A 14,923-nucleotide genomic window follows, 5' to 3' on the forward strand; every position below is an offset into this window, starting at 1 on the left:
AGCCTCGTATCCTCTTGATAGATAAGAAAACAGGCCAGAAGTATTGTGACTTGGGTCAATAGTTGATCAGTGTGAGATTTAGAAATCTGAATTTCCAGTCCCTTAAAAAAATTTTTTTTTTGAGTCTTGCTCTGTCACCCAGGCCAGAGTGTAGTGGTACGATCATAGCTTACTGTAACTTCAAACTCCTGGGCTCAAGCCTCAGCCTCCCAAGTAGCTAGGACTACAGGCATGCTCCATCACACCCAGGTAATTTTAAAATTTTTTGTAGAGATGAGGTATTGCTATGTTGCCCAACCTGGTCTCAAACTTTGCCTCAAGCACCCCTCCTGCCTCAGCCTCCCAAAGTATTGAGATTACAGGTGTGAGCCACCATGCCTGGCCTCCAGTCCCTTTTTATAACCTTGCTGTGGTAGCGTTTAATTAAATTTGCTAGCAAGTAATTTCTTAAGGATTTCTTCTTATTTTCCCTATACCTAAATCTGGTGGTATACCTCTTGACAGTTTCTAACATTAGACCTACTACTTATAAATAATATAAGAACTTAAAAACAACCACTAAATGTTAAAAATCCAGGCTAATTGTATGGTGAATAAAGAATAAAATGACTTTTTTCCTATATTTACTAATATTTTTGAAGTACAGATGTTAACAAACTTAATTTTTATGTCTTTTATAACAACTTTTATTTTGCTGTATATCCTCACTTCTTTGATACCATAGTGTTTCTCAGGAGAAATGCCAGTAAGTATATTTCTCTCTTTTATTTGTGATACAAATATTAAGAATCACTGATAGTAATATAATCACTTTGATTATATGTGAATGTGTGAATGACTGGGTGTGTGTGTATGTATGATATAAAGTTTGTATAGCTCCCTGACAATTTTTAGACATATGAATTAAACCATTTCATCTTTACATGTTTTATAGTCTGATCAGGGTTCCTTTGCACAACATTATACTTTAGTTTTATAGAATATACTAGGGACAGTCAACCCAGAATGGCAGCAAGTAGATGATTTTTATGCCAGGGAGGTAGTTGCTCGACAGGTAAAGCTCTCAGTGCATTCGTGGAATAGGCAAAGTGATTTTGGGCTTCTTTCTTCTTTGTTCCATCCATTTTTGCTGTTTATCTTTTGTCCCCCTAGAGCCCAAAGTCTCTGCACTAATATTTATTTCTAGCCTACCTTCTAAAATGTTATGATTGCTTCATTTTTTATTGACTTCACCAACAGTTCTTCCTTTACTAGAATATCTTTTATGTTTTATGTAAGTCTGAATAAAGTAATTTTTCTAAATGCTAATGTAAAGAATCTGGGTTGTGGGGGGGATGGAATTTTATTTTTTCCTTAAGATAATAATTCTTTTTCTCGTGATTATTGAAGTATTATGTATACATTGAAGATTTAAGGAAGTATAAGGAAGAAGATAGTAATGATTATCTTCATATTATCATTCCAGTCAGAAGTTAGCTACTTCTAAAATGTTGTGTTTCCACTCTGTAGTTTTGCATAGATATTAGCATTTAAAAGTGAAACTTGAGGTATGTCTCATTGGAAGAATGGGAAAAAAGTAGACTTTTTACCATTTTAGGGCCTTCTCATGACCATTCTCACCTCATCTTGGTCCTCTAAGTCTCTGAGAAGTCCTCCAGTCTCTGAGAAGGCTCCAGTTTGTTTTTGTCTTATTTAATTGAGCAGTTCTGAGTCTTATTTTTACCAGGGAACTTTGTTTTTCAATTTTAATGTAGATTATGTGGAGATGTGCTGTTATGTAGGAGTTTGCTATCAAAGTGTGGTCCACAGACCAGTGGCGTTAGCATCACCTGGGAGCTTGTTAGAAACGTACAATCTCAGGCCTCACTGAGGACTTACTGAATCAGAACCTGCACTTTAATAGGATCTTTAGGTTATTTATATGCACATTAAAGTTTGAGAAACACTGCTCTCTTTTTTCCAGATAAGATAATGAGGTGGACAGGGGTCTGAGGTTTTCATCCCACTTAGAGCTGCTTTTTCCAAAGAGCTTTTCCCTCACGTTTTTGTGTGTGCAGGCAGGGTTGGATGTATAGGTATGTGCCTGGGCGTGCATATGTGTACAGGAATGTGGGTATGTGGGCATCTCTCTGTGTCTATATCTCTGGTCCCCCTTTCTGTTTAGCAGATACTTCTCTGAATGAGCTTAATGAACTCTCATATCCAAAAATGCTTTCTCTGTTATACCTCCTATCTCTTACCGCTGCTCCCAATATCCGTACACAGCTGTACATTCCTTCAACCAGCTCATCAAAGGACATCTTTGGGAAGCCTCCTGTGAAAGAGCAGGCTTCAGGAAATAAGAGGGTAAAGAGGAGAGAGGTTTGCCTGTTAGAATCAAGTAACAAGCTTTTTGGGGTAGGAGAGACCTGACTTTCCCTCAGGAGGGCCCAGTGGTTTCAGATTGTGTTGACTGGATCCCTGTGGTTTCATGGAATTGGCTCAGTGGGAGCAAGCAAGTGGGGCTCTGTGGTTGCCCACTTCACTTCATCCAGATCATTTATACTATTATATATTTTATTAGGATTTCTCTTAATTTTTATTTTATGTGTTTTGCAAAACATTTTTTTGTGGAAAATCACTGCCCTGTTTTACCACTCAAATTCTGTTCATCTCAGGCTAGGTTAATTGTGACTGGACTACCTACCCTCACATTTCAAAAAGAAGAGCTATTAGTGAGTTTTGTAGGGTGGCAGGAGAGATTTGAAGCTTTCTTTCTTGAGAGCCCTTTCTCTTTCCCTCCTTCCCTATATCTTTCCTTTTCTCCCCCTACTCATCTTCTTAGACACATTTGTTCTGTTTAAAGACCAAAATTAGTAAGGCTCAGAGCTGCATAATCGACTGATTAAATTAGTAATGAGCACTATAACTTACAGATGAAACATTTGTTAAATTCATAATGCTGTCAAATAATACATTTTGATAACATTTAATAATATTATTTTGGGAGACAACCATAATCCCAAAAGATACGGTCCTGAATGCCATAATCTCAAATGTTGAAATCCTGAAAAATCAACATCCTTAAAGTCTAAAATCCCCCAAATCACAATCCTAAAAGGTCAAAATCCCAAAAATGTATTCTGGAAAAAATAATACATTTTTTAAAAGACACATAGATTTTAAAAAGGGGATTTATTTGAGAAACAGATAAAAACAGAACAATTCATAGGTCATTTTACGCAGTAAAATAGGCAATAACATTTTTGCAAGCATAGATACTCAGGTATACTAACAGTCATGCAGATACAACAGTTAAAAGCAGGCAAACCATATTCATAAGTCAAAAAGGGAAATGTATAAATGCATATCACTGTGGTTGGTAATTGTGTGCACCCAGCTTTATAACTGCAGTAATCTGAAATACCGTGAAATACCTAAGCCTTGATGAGATTGATAATCATCTGTGTGTGTGTGTGTGTGTGTGTGTGTGTGTGTGTGTGTGTTGTTTCCTAGTGGCCTGATGTAGACTGTCACATAAAAATTTGGACCTTACCAGTAAGTTTTAACGTCTAGAACGTACTTTGGTAGTGTAATAGGAGTAAGCAGTATATATAGACTTAAGAATTAAGCAGGTGAAAGCAGAATTTTTTTTACTGTTTTCCATAGTTAAATAATACATCTGTTTTCAAGGTTGGGATTGTCTGAGCATGGTCGTGGTTTGTTTTAGGCCACTGTGCCCTTTTATGTATTATGCTGTTTCTTCGGCCCTCCACTTCCCCATCCTCCACAATTTCATGGTCTTTATGATCATTCAGGCTTCATCTCTGAAGGCTAAGCATTCCCTTGTCTCTAGGTCAGAATGAATGTCCTCTCAATTACTCTTAAAGCATTCTGTGCTAAAAGTGATGATGTATTTACACAGTGTATTGAAAATATTTTGTATTTGTTTCTTTCCTTCCTGAGGGCCATACCATTGGTCCATTATCACATTTCAGTTTAAATTCCCTCCTTGACATTCATATTCATGTGGTTTTTTGGTCATAATTAAATATAAGTGATGAAATGAATTTAGCACGTTTCTTAGTTATAATAAGGATAATTGTAATAATATTTAAAAAATTCTCAATGCCTATCACAATGCCTTGTGTAGGTACTGATAATACTTAAATGAACTGCAAAAGGCCCTTTATTATATATCTGATTCTGTTGCTGCTTTAAACTGCTTTCCACTTCTTGTTTTTTTAAGGAATATTTATGTAATTTCATAATTTTGTGAGTTAGTTGGAATGTTTAATTATACCCATTTTACTGGATAGAAGAACTTACGTCAGTCTAAGCTACCTGCATGTTCAATTATCAGCAGTTTTAAAAATGTTTTCTTTTACCATCAATATAATGCATGATGGAAACCACAGCCGATAGATTTTATTCTCTCTTGTGTCATGCTTGCTTACTTGCTGAATCTTAACTAGAGGCAGAGAAACCATTTAGTGGCAGCCATTTTGATAGTCTAGGCAAGAGGCACTAATGTCCTGAACAAGGGGAATGCCAGATAGGAGAGAGAAATGAATGTATAGATGTGTTTAGGAGAGATCTGTAGGACTTGATGGTTGATTGGATATGGTTGTGGGAGGGAAGAAGTTGGATTGTAGTGAAGGGGAGGTATCAAGGATGAATCTCAGGATTCTGGCTTAAGCAGTTGAGTGAGTGGTGTGTGTTCTCACTGAGATAGCAAATAGGAAGACAGGTTTAGGGGAAGGTAATAGTTTACCTATAGATTTGTTGAATTTGGGGTGCCTGGGGAAAATCTGAGAGGGAAGATCTGTGAAGCAGTTTGGATATGTTGGGTAAGGCTTAGGAAGGAGGAAAGGGCTGTAAATACATATTTGATAGTCATTAGTACACATGATTTGAGTTGAAGCTGTAGGAGCGAATAAGACAGATGAGGGAGGGAATAGATTGCATACCATGAGAAAAGAGACCTAGGAGAGACTTTTGAGGAACATCTTTATTTTTTTACAGTGATAGGAGAAGAGCATCCCACAAAGAAGAAGAAAGAAATGGAGAAGGAAAAGAAAATCAATAGGGAGTAAGAAACCCGGGAGAGTGTAACAATACAGAAACAGAAGGAAGAGGATATTTTCAAAAAGAGGGGGGTGTGTTCAGCCATGTCCAATGGCTTTTACTTTCATCAGACAGAATCTTAATTTTTCTCTCAAGTTCCATGTAATATTTGTTTTAGTAAGTCTGCCATTTAGATTTGTATTTTTAAGTTGTAACAAGATAATAATTCTGCATAGTGCTTGTCCTCAGCTTTTCATGTTACAATAATTCTGATTTATATTTATAGGCTAAATAAAGCAGGTTAATATTGGTAGATAGGAAGATGAGTAAAATTATGTTAGTAATAACTTTGTTTCCCAAGGATATAATTATCTAGTAATATCTATCTTTAAGTCTATGCTTCTAACGATGACTTTAGATTATAGCTACAATATGTGATAGAATTAACAACAACAAAAATCCCAAAACTTTGGGTCCTTCTTGGTGTCAGGAATTTAAGTGGTAAGTAAATGTACAGTAACTTTATTTATTTTTTGAGAGGGAATCTCGCTCTGTTGCCTAGGCTGCTGGAGTGCAGTGGCACGATCTCGGCTCACTGCAACCTCTGCCTCCTGGTTTCAAGTGATTCTCCTGCTTCAGCCTCCCAAGTAGCTAGGACTACAGGCGCCACCATGCCTGGCTAACTTTTTTTTTGGTGTTTTTAGTAGAGACAGGGTTTCGCCATGTTGGCCAGGCTGTCTTGAACTCCTGACCTCAGGTGATCCGCCCGCCTCAGCCTCCCAAAGTGCTAGGATTACCGGTGTGAGCCACTGCACCCGGCCACTCTATGGTAGCTTTGAAAACTCCTGGGAGATTGCATACTTAATTGTGAGGGAATATGTGTGGTTTCAAGAAACCTTCATTTTCTGTTTTTAGGAGGAATGAATCATAGCACTCTTTAATGATTGGTTAACCAAGCAAATCATAGAACTTCTTTTAAAACTTCATTTGTTCTATAAAGTAACAGCTATCTGTGAAGTACACTGGATTTTTTTTTTTTTTTATTTCAATTTTTTATATATATGAGGTCTCACTATGTTGCCTAGGCTGGTCTCGAACTCCTGGGCTCTTGGGATCCTCCCACCTCAGCCTCCCAAAATGCTGGAATTACAGGTGTTAGCCATTGCACCCAGCCTACAGTGGATTTCATATGATTTACAATGCCTAAAGATTCAGGTTTTAGGAGTGCTGAATAGCAAAGTTATTTAGAACATAGGCGGAATAAGAAAGGAATACTCTTTCTTATTCTAGAGTCTATAGAATCTACAAAGACTCTAGAACTAAAAATCAGTGAGTGACTTTTGAATTTCACAAATATTTTAATTAACCATTAAACATTAAAATACTATTTTGAGGCAGGTGTTGGGCTAGGTAATGGAGTTACAAAGGAGAACAAGACACATCCTTACCCACATGAAATTTGTTTATTTATTAATTTATTTATTTAAGATGGAGGAGTCATGCTCTGTTGCCCAGGCTGCAGTGCATTGGTGCCATCTCAGCTCACTGCAACATCTGCCTCCCAGGTTCAAATGATTCTCCTGCCTCAGCTTCCTGAGTAGCTGGGACTGCAGGCGCCAGCCACCACACCTGGTTCATTTTTGTATTTTTAGTAGAGAAGGGGTTTTACCATGTTGGCCAGGCTGGTCTCGAACTCTTGACCTCAAGTGATCCACCTGCCTCAGCCTCCCAAAGTGCTGGAATTACAGGCGTGAGCCACTGTGCCCGGCCAGCCCTCATGGAATTTAAGTTGCAAACAAAAAATACAAAAAGAAAAAATCATTGCAAACTGTGGCAATGACAGGAATTACTTGAAATAGGTGAAGAGGAGAGGCTTCTGTGAGTGGGTGGCATTTAATCAGAAAGCAGATGGATAAGAGGAGGCTAGGCATGGCGGCTCACACCTGTAATCCCAGCACTTTGAGAGGCTGAGGCTATTGGATCACTTGAGCTCAGGAGTTCAAGACCAGCCTGGGCAATATGGCAAAACCCTGTCTCTACAAAAAGTACAAAAATTAGCAGGGCATGGTAGCATGCGCCTGGTTTCCCAGCTACTTGGAAGGCTGAGTTAGGAGAATGGCTTGAGCCCAAGAAGGGGAGGTTGCAGTGAGCTGAGATTGTGCCACTGCACTCCAGCCTGGGCAAAAGCCAAACCCTATCTCATCAAAAGGGATAAGAGGAGGTATTTGTGAAAGAGTTATGGTTAACAGCAAGTTGGAAGCCCTTTGGTTAGTTTGTTTTACATTGAGCAGAGACTCGTGATAGGCAGAGGGTGAGTGGCATCAGATGAAGGTGAACAAGTGAGTAAAATGCCAGATCACAATTTAGTCGTAAATAATGTGACATTGAGATTTTATTGGAAGTGTAACGAGAAGCCATTTAATGAATTTAAGTGTAGAAGTGCTCTGTGGCTTCTGTAAGGAGAATGGACTGGCAGCCTGCAGTAATGTGTAAATAGAAAGACTAGTTGGGCTCTTCTTCTAATTAGGTGAAAGATAATGGGGCATTAATATTTTGAGATTAGATAAAAGAGAATGAGTTTGTTCCTTACTGTTACTAATACTTTTATGTTTCCATAAAAAGGTCATTAATATACACACAATGAAGACTTTTTAAGGTATGGCATTTCAGTACTTATGGTTTTATATGTACTTTTAAAATGATAATGGAATTATTAAAGCAGAATGATTTGCATGAATATGTTGAAATGTAAAAGAGGAATTTCTATTTTAAAAAGTTATTTATTCAATGGAAATAAAAAAGGATGACTTTTCCTAAGAAAGGAAAATGAGACATTTGGAGCCACTCAAGTTGGCTTGAGACAATTGAAATTTGTGATGTTAGAAAAATTTGTCATTGTTTTATAAAATCAGTTTTATACGGAAATTATTCACTTTAGAGATGGCAATTAAGAATTGACTTGAAAAGTAATATAAGGCTTCAAAATCTGGTCAGATTAATTTAAATAATATAATAGAATTTTGTTCTTTTTCCCACCTTTTCTCTCAGAAGCCTGCAGTCATCTTAGGGCTCAACTGAGGAAGGATCCATTTGCAAGCTCACTCATGTGGTTGTCAGCAGACCTTAGAACACCTGCTTCCACATTAACTCACAGGTCTGTTGTCAGGCCTCAGGCATCTGGCTGTTGGCCAAAGACATCAGTTTATTGCTATGTGGGCTTATCTTTTCTATAGGCTCAGAACGTGACAGCTTGTTCGCCCCAAAGCAAGATATGTGGACAGTGAGAGAAAGGCCCGCCTTGGACTCCCAGAGTGCTGGGATTACAGGCGTGAGCCACAGTGCCAAGCCTCTTAATGACATCTTTTATATTAGCTGATACCATTAGAATAAAATATTTGCATTATTGCTCCTTGATCTGTTTTATCACTATAAACATGAAAGACCATTGTGCTATGTACTTACTCCAGTGACTAGGAGTCTAAAACTAGAAAAGTTACTTAGATGACCCTTTTCTGATATTTATTCCAATTAGAAATGGAGGTCTGTGTAGTACCCCTGTTTGAATGGGTCATTTAAAAGTGAATGAATTTATTACTGTTATACTTAATTCAAATTTATAGAAAAATGCTTGCATTTACCCAAGGCAATTAGTATCTCAAATTTAAGTAAGAATCTAGCACAGATCTTGACAATCTTGACAGGTGTGTTGTCAGCCCTAACAAATACAAATATGACCTCATAACAGGATTGAAATATAAGATTTTCGTTAGAATTACATTTTGAATTTGATTTTGTAGAATGATTTTACAGACCATTTTATCCCTTTTTTTGTTTTTGTTTTCTTTCATTTATTCAGTGGTCAGTTAGTTACCAGACTATTCTTAAAGGAAAAGCTATACACTTTCTTTGTTTCCATAGAATGAAGAATCATGAAATCATAAGTTTCTTGAAGGAAGGAGGTGATTATTTAGAAGCATGATGGTAAAGGGTATTAAAATGTATCTGTAGCTAGTACCTGCTAGTGTAGTTACTAGTGTTAGAAGTCATCACTGCTGTGGCACATTAAAATGAATATGATGAATTTATATTGATTAATATGTATTCAGTTAAAGATAATATAATATCTTCATATGAGCTTGAAGAAATTTCTTTTGGAGGGATTTTTTTCTTTTGAATAGAAATAGTTTTTATTTCAATGATGGCCATTTTTAGGCAATTATTTTAAAAGTTTCTTTAAAAATTTGCTGTATTTCTTTTGTACAAGTATTTAAAATTAGCATTATTAATATCAATGATTGGCATACGTTTATGTGTTTGTGGTTGGTGTGTTAATAGGTGACACATGGTTAAAGACTTTTATTTTTGAGATGAAATCTTGCTGTGTTTCCCAAGCACAGTCTTGGCTCACTGCAACCTCCGCCTCCTGGGTTCAAGCTATTCTCCTGCCTGAGCCTCCTGAGTAGCTGGGATTTTAGGCACCTGCCACTATGCCTGGCTAATTTTTGTATTTTTAGTAGAGATGGGGTTTCACCATGTTAGTCAGGCTGGTCTCGAACTCCTACCCTCAGATGATCCGCCCACCTTGGCCTCCCAAAGTGCTGGGATCACAGGCACAAGCCACCGTGCCCAGCTGACTTTTTTTTTTTTTTTTTTTTTTTGGAGACAGAGTCTCCCTCTGTTGCCCAGGCTGAAGTGCAATGACATGACTTGGCTCGTTGCAACCTCCACGTCCTGAGTTCAAGCAATTCTTCTGCCTCAGCCTCCCGAGTAGCTGGGATTACAGGCGCATGCCACCACGCCTGGCTACTTTTTGTATTTCTAGTAGAGATGGGGTTTTACCATGTTGGTCAGGCTGGTCTCGAACTCCCAACCTCAGGTGAGCCATCTGCCTTGTCTTCCAAAAGTGCTGGCATTACAGGCATGAGCCACTGCGCCCGGACGACGTTCTTTTTTCTTTACTTTTTTTTTTGAGACAGAGTCTCGCTCTGTCATCCAGGCTGAAATGCAGTGGCACGATCTCCGCTCACTGCAACCTCTGCTTCCCAGGTTCAAGCAGTTCTCGTGCCTCAGCCACCCAAGCTGGGATTACAGTCGTGCACCACCCTGTCCATCTAATTTTAGTATTTTCAGTACAGATGAGGTTTTGCCGTATTGGCCAGGTTGGTCTCGAACTCCTGATCTCAGGTGATCTTCTTGCCTCAGCCTCAAAGTGCTGGGATTACAGGCATGAGCCACCACGCCTGGCCTGGTTAAAGATTTGAGTGATAAAATGGGAATTGTATCAATGCATTTTATCGGAATTCTGACATATTGTTAGTCCACCATGGTGGCTTCCATACCAAAAATCTAGTGAATGTTAATGACAATGGCTAGTTAAGAAACGATAGATTTTGACCAACTAATTATTCTTGTACTAATATAAAATATAATGATACTGTTTTAGCAAAATGAAATAGCCTGGTGGCTGATATTTTTGTATATTAAAATATAGCAGCCATTATAGTAGACATTTTAAAATGAAACCATTCTAATGATTTTCTTTTCCTTATGTTTCTGATAATGTCAGAAGTTTCCCCTGACATTATATTTAGCAAATTGTTTCCATATTTACTTTGATATATGCATATATAGTTATCTAGTGAATTTACACTTTCCCCTGTAGTTCTATGTTTAATTATAATATCAAATAAAATGAAATAATCTTCTTATTCTGATAGAGAAGAAAAAGCTGGATCACTTACCAGTAACTGGAGTTCTCCTATTGGGTAATCTCCACAGATCCACATTGTTTGAAGTTATTGTGAGTGCCTCGAAGACCAAGGAACCGTTGAAATTTCCAATTTCAGGAAGGTAAGCAAGTGCACTGAAGCATGTCTCTAGCATCTCCTAAATCCCCTCCCCCAAACTTTCTTACATATACGTCTGTACTGCATGCCCCCTCAGTTCCAGTGGATGCCCATCAGGAAGATTCTCATGCTGGACAGAAGGGCAAGAGAGGTGGATCTGTGAGGGAAAAGACCCAATAGGATAACTCAAGTTACTGGTAAGTAATCTAGTTTTCACAAACTTGAGATTTTTTTTTTCCCACAAATTTTGTCCCTTGAGAAGGAATTTAATTGAAAAGAAAGGAAGTTATTTGGGATAGCTTCTTTTTGTATGTTTGATGTGGATTGTGGAAAGTATTGTATGGACAGTAAATACTGAGCTATTAATGGGTGTATGAGTGAAAAGTATGACGTTAATTTTAAAGTATCTTATTTACATAATAGCTGCTTCTAAAAGATTATACATTTACTTGGCCAGGGTTGGTGACTCACGCTTGTAATCCCAGTACTTTCGGAGGCCAAGGTGGGTGGATCACCTGAGGTTGGGAGTTCAAGAACAGCCTGACTAACATGGAGAAACTCCGTCTCTACAAAAAATAGAAAATTAGCCGGGCATGGTGGTGCATGCCTGTAATCCCAGCTGGTCGGGATGCTGAGGCAGGAGAATTGCTTGAACCTGGGAGGCGGAGGTTGCGGTGGGCCGAGCTTGTGCCATTGCACTCCGGCCTGGACAACAAGAGTAAAACTCCGTCTCAAAAAAAATTACACATTTACTGCCTTTTGGTAAATGGTGTAGTTGTTCTAAAGCAATATAGGGAAGCTAAACGTTGAATTCTTTTATACATTTCTTTATGATATTGCTTTTTTGAAGTAAATATTTACACAGTAAAATTTATGGAGATATCATATTTGGTGAATTTCTTTTGGCACAGTAGTACTAACCAGCAAGGATAGTTTAATTGACTAGCACTTTTTTTTTCTTTTGAGACAAATCTGGCTCTTATTGCCCAGGCTAGAGTGCAGTGGTGTGATCTTGGCCTACTGCAACTTCTACCTCCTACGCATAAGCCAGCCTCCCACTTCAGCCTCCTGAGTAGCTGGGACTACAGTTGCACACCACCATGCTCAACTAATTTTTTTGTTTTTTATAGAGATGGCGTGTTGCCATGTTGCCCAGGCTGGTCTGGAACTTACGAGCTCAAATGATCTGCCCACCTTGGCCTCCCAAAGTGTTGGGATTACAGGTGTGAGCTACCACTCCTGGCCTGACTAGCACTATTTTTTTTTTTTTTTTTTTTTTTGACTAGCACTTCTTAATGACAGTTTTCAATGTATCTTGAACTTCATTGAAAAATATATTTGAAAAATAATATAGGATATGTTGCAATTATATTTACTACTTCCTTATTTGTAATGAAAAGACTTGATGTGAAGTGTAGCAGAATTGGTTCATTTTGAGCTCTCTGATTTCCTCAGGTACCAAATAACTTACTGAATTGATATTTGTAAATGTTACTATATAATTAGTTTCTTGGTTCTCATTTTTCTCCCACTCATTTTGCATTATTACTAGGGTTACTATTTCTAAAAAGGCATTTTAAATATAAAGAGCTTGTAGTAGTGTCCTGCTTATAGCTGTTTTACAAAACTTTCATCCGTTTTCTGGATACTTGAGGCCTGCTACTATACCAATTCCATCCTGTTTATCCAGCCTTAATTTCTTCAGTTTGAAACTTTTGTTTATTCTTACCTGGATAGTTATATTTAAACTTGGTTTGTGGTTTCTGACTTTCTTCAGGTAAACTTCTCTCCGTTCTTATTTCTGTACTTTAAAGTTGAGGCAAGTCTTACCCCTTTTATCAGTCCTTTTATGCTAGTATCTTTGTTATCTCCAATTCTTCAGTAGAAAAGTGGGATGTCTGTAAGATTGTATTAATTCATGGAATTTACTTAATACAGCGCCTTAGCAGCACCCAGTTAATACCCTTATTGGCTAGTATTTGGCTGTAGATTGATCTTAAACGTTTTTGTGGTTATGGTTAGCTGAATGATACAGTTTAGCCCTTAAATATTAGCTTTAGGTTGTATTGCCATTTTTTAATTTTAATTTTAATTTATTTAATGTAATTTTTATTTTTTATTTTTTGAGACAGAGTCTCACTCTGTTGCCCAGGCTAGATTGCAGTGGCGTGATCTCCGCTCACAGTTGCTCCCAGGTTCAAGCATTTCCCTTGCCTCAGCCTCCCAAGTAGCTGGGATTACAAGCATCTGCCCCCATGCCTGCCTAACTTTTTTGTATTTTTAGTAGAGACAGGATTTCACCATGTTGGCCAGGTTTTGAACTTCTGACCTCAAGTGATCTGCCCGCCTTGGCCTCCCAAAGTGCTAGGATTACAGGCATGAGCCACAACGCCTGGCCATACTGCTATTTTTAAAAAATATACAGCTCTTTTTAAAAAAATTTTATTATTTTATTTTTTACACAGGTATGTTGTGTAATAAAAATATGCAACTCTTAAACTGAGTTTTTAGGTTCTTTGAGAGCAAACATAGTTTGCCTTTTTTTTTAAAGATTTTTTTAAAAGATATTTATGGTTTATCTTACTAGTTCCTAACATCAGTGACTGAGATTAAATCATCCCCACTGAAACATTAGCTTTTCTTATAGATTCATGAATACACCCACCAGTTTTTTGTCTATTTGTTTTGTTTTGTTTTGTTCGAGATGGAGTCTTGCTCTGTCGCCCAGGCTGGAGTGCAGTGGCGTGATCTCGGCTCACTGCAAGCTCCACCTCCTGGGTTCACACCATTCTCCTGCCTCAGCCTCCCGAGTAGCTGGGACTACAGGCGCCTGCCACCACGCCCAGCTAATTTTTGTAATTTTAGTAGAGACAGGGTTTCACCGTGTTAGCCAGGTTGGTCTTGATCTCCTGACCTTGTGATCTGCCCGCCTCAGCCTCCCAAAGTGCTGGGATTACAGGTGTGAGCCACTGCGCCCAGCCTACACTTACCAGTTTTTTTAATCTATGAAGCAGATTCATTTGCCTCATCAATCTTATTTGTACTGTATTTTTTTCTTAAAAACAATTTTTCCCTTTAAAAGCTGGTATAGTGAAATTCTAATTATTTAATATGATAATAATTTATCTTGTGGCATATAAAAGAAGTGTATAGTTTTGAGAGCATAGAGTGGCTTCCCTTAAAGATTTAGTGTTAGAAAACAAAGTGGAAATACAGTATCCTTGATTTTTGCAGTTTGAATATCTTAGATTATTGCTTTTTTTCCAGAAATGAAGGAAGGAAATGCTCTTTGACAGATTGCCTCTTCTAAATAATCATCAGAAAGCAGTTTGTCCAATCATTAGACAAGCCAAGATAAAGAACATTTAGTCAGATGACTTAAATACTAGTTTTGAATCTACTGCTGCATGTCTTTGTACAATTCTGTTCAATCTCATAGTTTCTTTAGTGTGAATGATATGGTCATTATATTGAGAGTGTTATTGAAATATGGAGAAATATATTGAAATATTCCAAGTGAAGTATCATGTTGGGCTCAGGAGTGGGTTCAGAAAAAAAAAATGTGTGGAAATTTGGGTATGGTGTGTGCATGTATATGGAGAGAGAGGAAAAAAAGGTAAAGCGAAAGTTGTAAATGTTCACAATCTTGAATCTAGGTAGAAGGTATATGGGTCATTGTACTTTCAACTTTTCTATGGCTTTGAAATTTTAAAAAAAGTTGGGGAGAAAGTGTTTTAAAAAGAACTTTGTGCTTCAGTTTCTCTAATTCTAAAATGGGAATAATAGAACTTTTCATGCCTTGAAGCAGGTAGGCACAGTGGGATAACATTTGGCAGAAGAGCAGCCAAGAGAATTCCTAAAAAGTGATTGTTTTTTTTTTTTTGTCATTAAAGAAGAGCTTTATAATGGAGAACTTTTCAAAGAACATTTTGCCTAAGGTGTTTTAGCTTAAAATTTGTCAGTTACTGTTTTTTTTTTTTTTTTTTTTTTTTTTTTTTTTAATACAGAGTCTTACTCTGTCGCCCAGCCTG

General features: G+C 37.6%; 1 protein-coding gene across 9 annotated transcripts in view; it reads left to right on the forward strand.

The window, feature by feature from the left end:
• The window catches only part of YAF2 (YY1 associated factor 2), a 78,886-nt gene that overhangs the window by 14,559 nt on the left and 49,404 nt on the right, over nt 1-14,923 (forward strand). The window contains exons 1-6 of one of the 9 annotated variants that reach the window (XR_004439954.1): nt 319-745; nt 5,005-5,138; nt 7,669-7,702; nt 8,095-8,200; nt 10,764-10,896; nt 10,990-11,089. The exons of 2 other annotated variants lie outside the window; for them this stretch is intronic. Coding sequence is in view for 1 of the 7 variants with exons in the window: in XM_033222414.1 (XP_033078305.1) it covers nt 10,825-10,896 (72 nt within the window). In the remaining 6 variants the exon portion in view is untranslated. Of the gene's footprint in view, nt 1-318; nt 746-5,004; nt 5,139-7,668; nt 7,703-8,094; nt 8,201-10,763; nt 10,897-10,989; nt 11,090-14,923 lie in introns of those variants that run through there. 6 more of the 9 variants (XR_004439950.1, XR_004439956.1, XR_004439952.1 and 3 more) reach the window with 6 other exon arrangements.

The sequence above is a fragment of the Trachypithecus francoisi genome, unplaced genomic scaffold, assembly GCF_009764315.1.
Source record: "Trachypithecus francoisi isolate TF-2019V2 unplaced genomic scaffold, Tfra_2.0 Lachesis_group11, whole genome shotgun sequence".
NCBI lineage: Eukaryota > Metazoa > Chordata > Mammalia > Primates > Cercopithecidae > Trachypithecus > Trachypithecus francoisi.